The sequence below is a fragment of the Lampetra fluviatilis genome, chromosome 65 (genome assembly GCF_964198595.1).
Source record: "Lampetra fluviatilis chromosome 65, kcLamFluv1.1, whole genome shotgun sequence".
Classification (NCBI taxonomy): Eukaryota; Metazoa; Chordata; class Hyperoartia; order Petromyzontiformes; family Petromyzontidae; genus Lampetra; species Lampetra fluviatilis.
Window position 1 is genome coordinate 5,877,633 of NC_136339.1, and position 14,184 is coordinate 5,891,816.

Here is a 14,184-nt window from a genome sequence, read left to right on the forward strand (position 1 = left end):
GCAGATTGAGAAATGAACAATGTCAAGCAATACTAATCATTCATGGTCGCGAAATTCTATGTGTTAAACCCAATAATAATCATATCACCAAATAAATATATTTTGAAACAGGTTAATGTTTCATTATCCTACTGCTTTGGCCAATTTTTCGAATTTAAACTTAGTCGTGGACATGGTCGGCTCTGAGAGATGAATTTAATAAATATTGTGGGTGATCGGCACTTGGCATTTGGTGCCGATGGAGAGATGGTGCCACGGTGGTGAGATGTTTGTTGTGGTAATTGAACTCTGGTGGGGGTTGCAGTCATACGCACACAATACTAAAAGCAATGATAATACATTTGGGAACGAGCAAGTACGTAAATTGTTTGCATAACTGCTGCTGACGGGTTAGCCAATGGGCAGATTGAGAATGGTGTCACACTGACAGACTGTGCTGAACTCTGAAACTTCTTTCAATAATTCTCAGTCGGAGTGACATTCCTCCAGAATTCTTTCCGAATCTACAAACATTTTGACACAGGAAACTCACATGACAGGACTGCCTTTCTTCCGGAAGAAGTAAATGGCTCCGAACACGGCCACCAACGCCATCAGTGCCACTACGGTGGCAACAGCTATGACGCAGGGCTCAATGCCATCTGGAAGACAACAACAACAAATGCTGTTCATCACCACAACACTTGCGCCATGCTATTTGCATGGCACCCCTGCCATAGGAATGTGTAATTTCGACCACTGGCTCTGCAGGGCTGGAACTTGGAGATGCACACCTCATTTTTGCACATCTCAATGCTCATTTGAGCAGCTGGAGATCACTTGGACTTGGTCATTTGTGGTCTGCCTCAGCATACCACAGTATCTAATGTGCGACTGAATTTTCTGAGTGTGTGTCTTCAAGCTGACCCGGTCATGTTGTCTCATCACAGCCTCTAGTGGTCTCTCGTGGTCGCTCAATCGATCTCCAAGTCATCTCGAACAAAAATAAAATAGACCACTTCATTGAAGATTAATGTTCTTATTAACCTCGTTAATGAAATAAACACCACTTACTGATTGAATTCACCACCTCATTCCCTAAAGTTTTTATGAATATGCAGATGTAGGTGCCATTGTCTGAGGCACACAGCACGTTGATTGAGTTAAAAAATATATCGTTATTGTCATGGGCAGCAATCACCAGATAAAATAAAATCAGCATACATAATATGGTTGACCAATAAGGAGCAATCCCTCCACCGTACCTGGGTATCGATCAGCCTCCCATTGTATCTGTACCAGATAGAGATTCCTCTGGTACAGCCGTGGAAGGGTTCTCGAACTATTTGGTCGAAAAAGTCGTTAAATAATGTAGGCACCAGAGGACATCCCAGTCACACCCCAAGGTCAACAGGGAATGGCTCTGACTCCCGGTCACGTAGTTTTACTCGGGCCTCCCCACCATTATGAATGTCCTTCATGATTGTGAGCAGACAGTCAGCGACTCTAAAACTATGAAAAATAACCCAGAGCCCAGGTCTATTCATGGTATCATAGGCCTTGACCAGGTAAATGAAGCAGAGATGTAAGTCCTGTATGAATTCCCTACATCTCTGAAGTAGCAGACGGACAGAAAATATGGCATCTGTGCTGGACCACCCTGGCCTGAAACCATGTTGGGACTTCGCAAGCCTCTCCTTAGTGTGCCTGGCAAGGCAATGTTGAATGATCCTTGCCAGGACCTTTCCTGACACACTGAGGAGAGAGATGCCTCTGTAGTTCTTACAGTCTGTGTGGTCCCCCATCTTGAATAAGGGGACCACCAGGGCATCCTTCCAATCCTGCAGAACCCATCCAGTGGTCCAGACTGATATTATAATTTCATATTGGGCTGTCTGCACACAAACACCACCCTTTCTCAGGAGTTCACTTGGGAGACCTTCTCTGCCCGGCGCTTTTTCTTCTGTATTTCCTCAACTGATGGCACTTCAACCAGCCACTCACAGGGGGTGACTACTTATTCCAATATTTGAGACACCACAGTGTCAGCAGGGTCATCCCCATGTTTCCCCATGATGTTTTATGAGCTGAGGGATTTCGCCTTCTCCAATATTTCACAAAAATGCTCAGCAAACCTGCAAACCTGATCGTGGTGGTCGGAGATCGGATCACTTTTTTTCCCCCAAAGGATGGTGATAGGTTGCGACGCTGCAGGTTACATTTTTCATGGAATTAAAGAGTGATTTGTGATTGCGTTGCTACAAAGGCAGATTTTATCTACTCAGCAACCCACGACCACCACTCATCCTTGAAGCGCAACAAGGCTCTCCGAACCTCCAAGGAAAGGCTGCGGTAAGCCTCCTCATTCTCCGACGTAGGATGCTGCAGATGGTGGGAGTGGGCCTGTCGCTTTTCTCAGTCAGTCGGAACACCTCCATCAGCCATTGCAGCTGCATGAGCCACAATCCTAAACCTTGTCCATTTCCCCTCGGCATCAGGAGGAGAGAGGGACGATGGCAATCCCAGCTGCAAACGATGATGAAATTCTCGCTTGTTGAAGATCACTCAGATCCAAGCAGTGGATTGACAACGTTATTTCCAAATGAAATCTAATTTAAATAGAATCAACCAATCGCTGAATGTCCGCCACTTGCCAAGTGAACGAGTGCCCGGTTACCTGGCAGAGGCGTGGTGGTTGGCACGGTGGTGGGCTGACCTTGCGCATAGGTGATGTTGACTTCGATCTCGCCAGCGTCCGAGCCCACGTAGTTCACAGCAATGCACCGGTACATCCCGGAGTTACTTACAGCACGATCTAGAGTCAGCGTGCTGTGGTCAGAGCCATTCATATGTGTACCATTCCTGCAAAACACATCACACCAACAACACAACAGAAGTAATAACATCAGAAACACATCTTTGTAACATTCCGCCCAATCCCCCTCCCCGCACAGTTGTATCTCGATTGTGCATGTATATGTCGTATGTCTGTTGTTACGTATGTTATGTATGCATGTTTAACTTCTTTCCCACAGTACATAGCCAACCGTGGCTAAATCGGAGGTGCAGGGGTATTGGGCGAAGTAGGACAACAAACCCCGGCGTCGTGGCGTGAGATTACGAAGCCGTTCGAAAATCTCACGGAGCAGTGCCAGCACCACCCCCCCCCCCATCGCGTGAGAGAACGATCCGTGTAAGAGGACGTCGGAGAGCTTCCTCCAAGATGCCCTTCGAGCGACCTCTGGACGCTCGCGCAGTCAGCACTTCCCCTAGCCGCCGTGCCACTTGGGAGCAACGTTCGTAGCGCGTGACGGTGGAACAGACACATTATTTTGATTCTCAGGAGCTGGAATTTATCCAAATCAAATTTCACAATCAATTTTTTAATAATACAAGTTATTTTTGGGTTAGATCGCATAGGTGTAAATGTGTCGTTAAACCCGCCACCACCCATCACAGCCAATGTAGTAAGGGTTTGACACGTAAACAGAACATGCCAATTAGTTTACTAGCTCAGCACTAACCATATGCATTTTTGAGAGTAAAACCCACAACGAAATTGAAAAATTCGAGTAGACCTCGACGTTTCGTGTTCAATTGTTTTTTTAAACGTACTATTTTTTGGTGCGGTCATCACTGAACGGGTCTGAGATCGTCAACTCGCTCCACTTGAACGACCCACTTTAAATCCCGGGTACCGTGGCTGAAAATTGGAATTCCAACGCAGGGATTTCTGCACTGCCAGCTCAGAACTCCACGACTTCTGGCCGACTTAATGTTTGCATAACCTGCAGTTGGGATGAATGTTTAAATCATCCTCATTCATTCTGAAGCACGGAAAAGTAAAAAAACACAAAATACACCCACGCCTGGAAAAAAATTCATAACGCGAATCGGACATAACGGGATCGAATAAGCAGTTGCGCGGCTGCCTGGGCATAGGATCATCATCGCCCAAGGCATTGGGATCATGCTGGATGCTTTTAGATGCTACCCATCAGAGGTGGGACAAAGTCATTGTTATGCAAGTCCAAGTCGAGTCGCAAGTCATCAAATTCATGACTCGAGTCTGACTCGAGTCCAAGTCACATGACTCGAGTCCACATCTCATAGGTGGGACAAAGTCATTGTTATGCAAGTCCAAGTCGAGTCGCAAGTCATCAAATTCATGACTCGAGTCTGACTCGAGTCCAAGTCACATGACTCGAGTCCACACCTCTGCTACCCATGCACCTCCAGTCTTTGTTTGGCCCTGCGTCACACATCTCACGCGTTATCGCGGACTGTGCTTTACCCCCTAAATTACATATTTATTATGACGTGATTGTTCCATATAATGTGGCGTTCTTCAGTAACACAACTACTACTACTGTCGTTATAGAACAGACTGTCATGGAAAACCTATCGCGAAACACTCCGACTGCGTGGGGCTTTTTGCAGTTTGTGCCGTGTAGCTCTGGAGAAGCACGCGAAGCGAAAGGCAAGACATCGGAGCGAACAATGAACCATGTGTGGTACGTCTTGAAAAGTGGACCGGACAGCAAGTATCAGCATAACCGTCATGTCGTAAAAACCCGATTTACTATTCTTTCAATATAAAAAAAAATATTTATCTATATTTTACCAGGTAAGGCCCCAACTGTGCTGATGTAGCTCTCTTTCCCAAGTGACCCGACGATTACAAATGATAGCCTGACAAAGCGGCTCATCATAATCACGTGGAAATTTACATCAGCCGAATAACTCGAAATGCGTGATATCGATTCTAAATGTGGAGGACTCGGAGAAAAATCCACGCAACCACGGGGAGAGAGAGAACATGCAAACTCCAAATACACAGCAGGCGTCCGGAGTTGGGATCCAACCTAGACCTTCTGTATACCAGGCGAGGTAGTTAACATCTAGCCACCGTATCAGATCGCATCGTGAGAAACGACATGGTGGCAACCTTACCGACACACCAGAACCCTCACCTCATCCACGAGTACTTGGCTCTGGGATTGGCGTCGGCAAGACAGGTGAGAGTGACCTTGGTGCTTCCCTCTTGCATGGGGCCAGTGACTCCACTGACCGTCACCTCCGGCCTGTCTGCAAATGGTAGAATACGCAAACTTACACACACAAAGTGCTTGCCACAAAGGAACCACAATACCTCGCTGATTTCGCCAAGGAGCATAAACCATCATCATGTGAACTCCAGTGGTCATCCTCGCAGCTGCGACTTTTGGCTAGGCATCGAACAAAGACGGTGGTCACCGCATTGTGCGCTTTCAGATTTGCTTCTGCGGTCGTCTGGAAAGCTTTTCCTTCTGATATTAGGAATCCACTGGAGTTATGCATTTTAAAATCTAGATTGCAAACGAATTTCTTTAAAACAGCTCTTTGGTGTTTGTTGTCCTTCCCCCCCGCACCTTCGTTTAGCATGGTTGGCTTCGTACAGTGTGCGAAAAAAGTTCAATATACATACATAGATTTAAGTGGAGCTTTAAAAACTGACCCACTGTCAGGGCTGGTAAAACACTCGGTACATCTTAAGCATAAAACGACATCATTGCCCAGTACTGGCAGACTTATCATTTGTTGGTCATCACTGCATACACCTTGAGCCACATAGGGACAGCTGCCACTAGGGGTCCCTAGCAGTATTCAAACGCGGGGATTAAGTTTGGGTACCCCACCTCTTCCAAGTCATCTGGTTTGTGTGGAAGAGTAGGCTAAGTTTCTTTCGAGTGGGTGGGAGGTCCTTCTATCAACAGTGGTGTGAGGAAGAAATTACAGGGCTGTGCCTTTACCTCTTATTATCCGTATGCAGTGGTACATTGTCTTGTGCATACGAATACTCTGTAAAAACTACAAACTAACTTTTTTTATTTTACCAGGTAAGGCCCACTAAGCTACATCACTTTTCTTCAGAATCAACCTAGCTATCACAAATTATAGCTCAAGGAAGTTGCTTATCATCGCATGGAAATGTATAGCAGCCAAATAACTTAAACGCGTAGTGATGTTGATTCTAAATGTGGAGGAGAAAAATTGGAGGACCCGGAGCAAAAGTCCACGTGACCATGGGGGGGGGGGGGGGGGAGAAAGAGAGTTGCACAAACTCCAAATATACAGCAGGCATCAGGGGTCGGGATCTAACCCAAGAACCTCCTGTATATCAGGCGAGGTAGTTAACATCTCCTAGGCACCACGGAATGGTGGGAAACACCACTCACAGTGCACATTGAGAGCGACGATCTTGATCTGATCGACGTTCCCAGACTGCGTCACAACGCATCTGAGCAACGCATTGTGCATCTCCTTCGTCGGCTCCAACCGCAGCTCCCGCGTCACGCTGATGGAGCCATTTTTGTGATCGATGATGGTGCCCGCGTCATCCTTCAGGGCGTCCAAGAAAAAGTAGCCTCCCGAGACGTTCATTAGGGTCCAGACTACCTTCGCCACGGGGTTCCCGTTGGCCGCTATGCACGTCGCCGCCAGCTGAGATGCCCCGCCACCAGACACCAGGGGAGCCGGGCCCAACGCCAATGTCACCTCTGGCGTCACTGAAACAATGGCGACGCAAGGCGGCGGAGGTCGTGAGCACAGTGTCTGGGTTCTCGTCGTCGTCGTCATCATCATAGTCATCGTTGTCGTCGGCTATTGCCAGATGGCTCGGTGGTGGAGCGGCTGGCGATCTGAAAGGATGCGAGTTCAAAACCTGATTGTCGGTTTCACTCAGCCCACAATTCCCTTGGGGGTCGATACAACAAATACCACTTTGTGGGCGAGTCAATGGTGGTTGTCCCGTGGACAAACGCAGCCCTGCCATCAAAATGTGGATTTTTTTCTCCACTGGCTCTGCAGGCCTGTAGACTGGAGATTAGCACCGCCTCTCAATGCCGATTCGAGTTGGTAATTGCCACCCTGACTAGGGCTGTGGATTATAATAATATAATGAACTTAGTTTTATAAAGCACATTTAAAATGAGTAATCTCAAAGCGTTGCACGTGTTAAAAATTAACGATGTTGACACTGACACTCCTGGAAAACCTCAATCACAATAAAACCAAAAGATAAAACCGAAATGAAAAATATATAGGCAACTGATTATTTGTGGAAGCCAGGGAAGTTACTATAAAAAAAGGTTACGAATGTGTATACTCATTGGTTCTTTCGGTAAAGTCACGTATGTAGAAATAAAATAAAATTAAAATAGATCACGACGTTTCAAACGCAACACAAGCGCTTGCCCTCAGGTGAAAATGGCGTAAACCACACAGCGAGGGAACACACAGAGGGACATCACACACAGAACACACCGAGAATGGCAAACTGCACGGAGGCAAATACAGCAAGAAGATGGGAGACGCGAACTCAGCAAACTTTAGAAATATAATGCGATGCAATCCAGTCAGCCAACAACACAGTTATTTTATTTCTACATACGCGACTTTACCGAAAGAACCAATGAGTATAGTAATTCCTGCAGTCACGAAAACTTCAATCCTAGATTACAAATGTTTGTTACGATATCAATGAAGTCCAGAATTTTTTAAAAAAGCTTTTGAATAAAAATAAGCTTTTCAGGGTTGATTGTTCAACAGATATATATATATAAAATGTTTTAATCCCCATCCCTCCTCACATCATTAAATTGCAACATCCTGACGTTCAGGACGGTATTGTCCAGGGGTCAAGTTTAAAAAAAAGAAAAATTTAAAAATAAACCCCCAAAGATGAAGTGGCTGGGTGTACCCAGAGAGTTCGTAGATACTCAGCCGGCATCGCTTGAGAGCGTGGGGTTAAAATTCGAAACCAGGTATCAGCTGCCACAACTCTGCTTAGACCAGGTGGCCCGGGTGACTTAGAGAGTTACACACACAAATGGGTACCACTGCTCTGGACGGCTAGGTTATTGCCGTTCTGGGCTCAGGTATTTAAGCCTGATCTCAGGCTCAGGTGTTTAAGACTGGTCTAAGGTTGTAGGAATGGACCCCATGTACGTGTGTTCTATTCTTCTTCCTTGTCTGAGCTTTTCGCTGAGATGGCTCCAGTGCTAAGATTGGTGCCTGAATGAGTTCACCCGTTGAGTATGGGGGAGGCGTGGCCCGCTATCTTTAAAGTCCTAAATACAAAACTCTGTTGCCGTGTCAGTCCCACTTTTAGGGGTTTGTTTAAAAGTACCGACAGAGTCAGGGCTCCAGATGTTGTTGGGGAAAAGCTTACCACAGCCTGGGGCATGGCAGCACTCGTGTAGCCAGCCACTTTTATTTGTTACATGTTGGTGTTGGAAAATCGGACTTATATACTTTATATATTTATTATGTAGCAGAGGTGTGGACTCGAGTCATGTGACTTGGACTCGAGTCAGACTCGAGTCATGAATTTGATGACTTGCGACTCGACTTGGACTTGCATAACAATGACTTTGTCCCACCTATGAGATGTGGACTCGAGTCATGTGACTTGGACTCGAGTCAGACTCGAGTCATGAATTTGATGACTTGCGACTCGACTTGGACTTGCATAACAATGACTTTGTCCCACCTCTGTTATGTAGTAACTTGTTCACCCTTTTTCTCTTATTTCTGCATTCCTGTCGATGTTGTTGTAACGCGCTGACCCCGTGCCCCACTTTCATATTCCACATTCCTGTGGCAGAGCACAGTATGTTCTTATTTTATTCAACAGATGTACGTGTCATTATTATTTCTACGATTTTTGTTTACACAGGAAAGCCTCGCTGAGTCTCAATACCCTATTTTCAGGAGGGTGTTGCCACGGTGGCGAGATGTTAACTACCTCACCTGCTATACAGGAGGTCGTCTGGCCCACCCCTACTGGACGTTTGTGAAAGAAGAGGTTCATAGCTCATCGGATTCCTCCTCCTGTGGCCTCAGTCAAAGATTCGAAACAACGACCTGAACCACTTTCTTTACTCGTTAACCTAGTCAACGAAACGAACCACTTCGCTACCGATTGAACTCACCGACCACGATGAGGTTGATCTTCACCTCCTTAGTCCCTTGTGTTGTTGTCGTGAATCCGCAGATGTAGGTGCCGCTGTCCGAGGTGCGCAGCGCGCGGATTGAGATGGTGGCATTCTTGTTTCCGTGGCTAAGGAAAGTCAGGCGCCAGTGTAACGTACCATGTATATGACTTAGATCATTCTGGCGACGTGCTATGTACACACGCTCTTGATTTGTTTCCTTTATCCATGTTATCTGGCTGACGGTCCCGCTTCCCTTGTAGACGCAGCGCAGCTTCACGTCTCCTCCGCTCCCACCGGACGCTTCACTGTCGTGTTCGATCTCCGATGTAATACTCTGGGCACCTGCACAGGAAAAGAGACGAAGACACACTCTATGTTTATTTCGGTAAAGTCACGTATGTAAAAAAATAAAATAAAATAAATGAAAACAACTAAATTAAATCACGACGTTTCGGGCGCAACACAAGCGTCCTGCTTCAGGTGGGGACAACGTAGTGAAAGCGCAACCGCTTAAGTGTGTCTCAGAGATGGCTGTGACGAGGAGTTATATAAAATTAACCCTAACCTAAGTTATATTTAAATCCTCGTCACAGCCATCTCTGAGACACACTTAAGCGGTTGCGCTTTCGCTACGTTGTCCCCACCTGAAGCAGGACGCTTGCGTTGCGCCCGAAACGTCGTGATTTAATTTAGTTGTTTTCATTTATTTCATTAAACAAATTTACCTACGTGACTTTACCGAAAAAACCAAAGAGTATGAATCCTTGCAGTCACGAAAGCTTCAAATCTAGAATTAAGAGACGAAGACATACACTCATATACACAGACATATACACATACACACAACGGCATAAACACACACACGAGGACATACACGAAGACGAAAACATGTACACAAAGAAACACGCACATATACACAGAGACATATACATAAAGACAAAGATATCCCCGTGTAGCCTACACAGGGTATTGGGACAAGTGCTTTCAACCAGCACACAAAGACATATACACACAAAGAGATACAAACATAGACACACACACATATACAAAGACATACATACACATACATACAAAGGCAAAGATCCCGCGTATAGCCTACACGGCGTATTGGGACAAGTGCTTTCAGCCAGCACACAACAACCGCCATTCACCACGAAGTGGCGGTGACGTCACCACGGCGTTTGTGCCAGGCCAGGTGCAACTTTTAGGCCATCACGTGAAGTTTCTAAAGCTCGCAGCTAGCAGGAGGTCATGGGACAGACCCAGACGTGTCAGGCAATGGGCGTCCTCCATAGCGCATACATTTGTTGTTGAGTGCGACTAAGACGTTGGTGTTTTATCTGCTCTTGTGCAACGCAGCAGCAGCATCACCACCACCAAATAATGTGTTAAACATGTAGCACGCTGATCTGGTCACATTGAGCAAGCCATTATCTTTCGACATTTTCCATCCCAAGGAAGAAAGATAAAAATAAACTGCTGACGAACTTCAAACCTGTCACTTATTGTCTTCAATTAATTAAAACAATTTTAACGTTAAGGTAGCACGTGGACTCAATAGAGAAACCTCGGTGTACCCCTAACAGCCCTATCCCTCGTCAGCTGTGCACTCATTCTTTTTTATTTAGATTGAAAACTCATTTCTTTATAACGACCTTTTTGTATTAGTTTGTTGTCCTTCCCCCGCACCTATTATTAGGGCGGTTGGATAGTATGGTGCGAATGAAGTTCAACATACCTACATACACATGGGGAGTGGTGGTGTAACGGTTAGCGTGCTGCACTACGAACCCGTGACCCGGGTTCGATTCCCGCTCATGGCCAACACCAGTGACGATCATCTGAACTGTTCCTGGCCACCCCTAGTTCGAATCAGCCGCAACAGGGTGCCTGGTGTGATGCGTAACACCACTGCAACTCGGGAGACAAAGGTGGCTGAGCGTAGAGTTGGCCATCCACCCTCTCGTGTGCTGTGACGGCCTTCATAGGTGCTCGCTAACAGCACTTGCCAAAACAGTTTTAAAGCTATACAGGGGACCTTTATCTTTTCGTTGTATACATACGTGTGTGTGTGTGTGTGACAAAGGCAGTCAGGCGTGGGTCAGGCCACCAAAAGCCTCATGTGCTGCAGGGCCTTAATAAGTGCTAGCTAACAGCAATTGCCTCAACAGTCTATTCGAGAATATAGGGGGATCTTTGTACATACATGAGGAAGTCGTGGCGCAGCGGTTAGCACACTCACTACGGACCCAGCGGCCCCAATTCGATTCCTACTCACAGCCAACATCGGTGATGGCGGTCACGGCGGCGAGACGTTAACTACCTCACCTGGTATACAGGAGGTCGTGGGTTTCATCCCGACCCTGACGTCTGTTGTATGTTTGCGGGTTTGCGGTGTCTCTCCCCGGAGTCGTGTGGATTATTTCTCTGGGTCCCTTGGTTGTTACCTCCACATTTAGAATCAACATGTGTATAGATTATTTTGCTGCTCTAAATGTCCACATTCGTTGAGCTATCATCTGAGCTGTGCTGTTCACAATGAATCTTGGCGGCACGCGGTATCATCATGGTTAATACACCTACACCTGCCTCATTATATAAAAAAGGGCCGCTGCTGGATTCGAACCGTACAACTTCTGCAACAGCAAGGGGCGAATGCGCTACCCACTGGGACACATTGCCGCCCATAGCACCATTGATGGCTGTGCACCAATGGCTGTAGATGTCAACATTGATGCATTTTCAGATATTGTAAACTCTTTTTCTTCCCATGAAAAGTCTCTGTTTGTTTTTGTTTACTTTAGAAACCTTTTTTTAACTCAATACCAAGAGGTCGCGGATTCGATCCCGACCCTGAAACCTGCTGTATATTTGGAGTTTGCGTGTCTCTCTCCCCGTGGTCCTGTGGTTTTCCCTCCACATTTACAATCGACGTCACACATTTAGAGTATTTGGCTGCTGCTACAAATTTCCACGTGATGATGATAAGCCACTTCTTTCAGATATAATTTGTGATAGTCTGGTTGCTTCTTAAAATAGCTACATAGCGTGGTGCGCCTTACCTGGTAAAATAATATATAATATATAACTGTTCCTGGGCCTCTCCTTGGCCGAACCGACCTTAAATGAGTACCTGGTGGGGCGTGGGTACATGAAAACTGGAGCGACAAAGGCGACCGGGCGCGGTCCTGGTTAAACCGAGAGTAAAGTAGTCAACGTGTGGCATTTTACACGAACAAAAACGCAACTTCCATTTCCGTCTTCTGCCTCCCTACCCCCGCATGTGGCGCGTTAATTTCCTCTAACGAAGCACGAGATTCTTAAAAAACAGGTAAAACGCTAGTTCCTCAATGCACACTTTTATTTACACTCAAAAGTATAAAATGTATTATTTTGACCCCAGAATTAATCAAATTTGATGTGCTGAATATAAGTGGGTGGCTTCCTTTCCATTTTTACTTTTCTTTATGCAAGCCACCCACTTTTATTCCGCACATCAAATTTGATAAACTTTAGGGTCACAATAATGTATTCTCTACTTTTGAGTGCAAATGAAAATGTGTGCATTGCAAAACTAGTTTTTTACCTCATTTTATTTTTTCAGTGAAAACTATTGTAACTATTTAACTGCTATTTTATTTCAACAGTGAAGACCCACTCGAGCTTTATAGCTCGTTTTCAGAAGCGACGTGGCCACAAATTATAGCCCATGAAGTGGCTTATAATGTTGGAATTTATAGCAGCCAAATTCCTCGGAGCACAAGTTTCTAAATGTGGAGGGAAAACCCAGAGGACCTGGAGAAAAATCCACGCGACCATGAGGAGAGAGAAACACACCGCAAACTCCAAAAATACTGTACAACAGGCGTGAGGGTCGGGATCGAACCCACGAACCTCCTGCATACCAGGCGAGGTAGTTAACATCTTCGAGCCACTGTTAGTCTGGTAAGCAGGCACACAAGTGATTCGGTAGGTAGTTAGACAACTCCGTAGGTAAGTAGTTAAGGTACGTAGTTCTGCGAATACGCCGTCTGGTGTGGTCGACAAATCCATATGCAGCTGCGACCCCCACAGAACGCAACACATCTGAAGCGAGTATCACGGTGAATAGGGCATTTGTCTTTAAACCGACTGAAAAACTGACAGCAAACTCACCTAGAGTTGCAGGCAGGAGGAGCAGCAGCTGGACGGCTATCATCACGCGTTGCGCAAAGCAGAGTGTTTCCATGCTCGCACGTCCGCCTTTGTCTCTCTCCAACACCAGCACACACAGACACTAGAAGTCACTCGCTCACTCGCCTCTCTCTTGGCTCTCACTTTGTATGCAAGGAGGAGGGGGAACGAACAATCGAAGCGGGGAAGAGATCACGTGACGTGGAGGAAATGATTCTCCGGTTGAGTAATCGAAGGATTTAGATTCGCTACAAAAGTGATTACAGTGATCATGATCAATGTCGATGTCAATGTTGATGGTGCTGATGATGATGGTAGTGATGGTGATTAATGTTGATGTGAGTGGTGATGGTGCTGATGATGATGGTAGTGATGGTGATTAATGGTGATGCGAGTCGTGATGATGGTGACGGGTAGTGGTGATGATGGTGGTGATGTTAATGGTGACGATTATTATTTTGATGTTAAAAGAGATGATAGCAAAGGAGTTTATCTTTGTTATCAAATTACCGTTTCTTATTTCTGACATATTCTTACAGCTGGTATACAGTTGACTCCACACCTCCAAGTTCTGCTTTAATTCTTTCCCCCACCTCCACCATCTGGGTGCTATGGTGGTGAGATGTTAACTATCTCGCCTGATATTCAGGAGGTTGTGGGTTCAATCCCGACCTTTACGCCTGCTATATATTTGGGGTTTGCGTGTCTCTCGCGTGGAGTTTTATCCGGGTCCTCCAGGTTTCCCGCCACGTTCATAATCAACACCACGCATTTTACAGTTATTTGGCTGCTATAAATGTCCACGTGATGACGATAAGCCACTTAATTGAGCTATCATTTGGGACGGCGAGGTTGCTTCTGGAAAAGAGCTATATGTGGCAGCTCATTCGGGCCTTAACTTGTAAAATAAAAATAGCTAAATAGTAAATAATTAAATAGCAATCTTGATTTGAAGCTTTCGTGACTGCAGGAATCCATACTCTTTGGTTCTTTCGGTAAAGTCACGTAGGTATAAAATAAAATATATCATGACGTTTCGGGCGCAACACAAGCG

General features: G+C 45.9%; 1 protein-coding gene across 1 annotated transcript; it reads right to left on the reverse strand.

Annotated features, from left to right (window-relative positions):
* Positions 1-528: 528 nt before the first annotated feature.
* Positions 529-13,185, reverse strand: LOC144952043 (nectin-1-like). Its single transcript, XM_078882434.1, has 6 exons — positions 13,113-13,185; positions 8,955-9,299; positions 6,198-6,527; positions 4,953-5,067; positions 2,657-2,841; positions 529-641 (listed from the first exon to the last, which is right to left on the reverse strand). Exons 1-6 carry the CDS (start codon positions 13,183-13,185, stop codon positions 529-531), a joined length of 1,161 nt encoding a protein of 386 aa, XP_078738560.1.
* Positions 13,186-14,184: the final 999 nt, after the last annotated feature.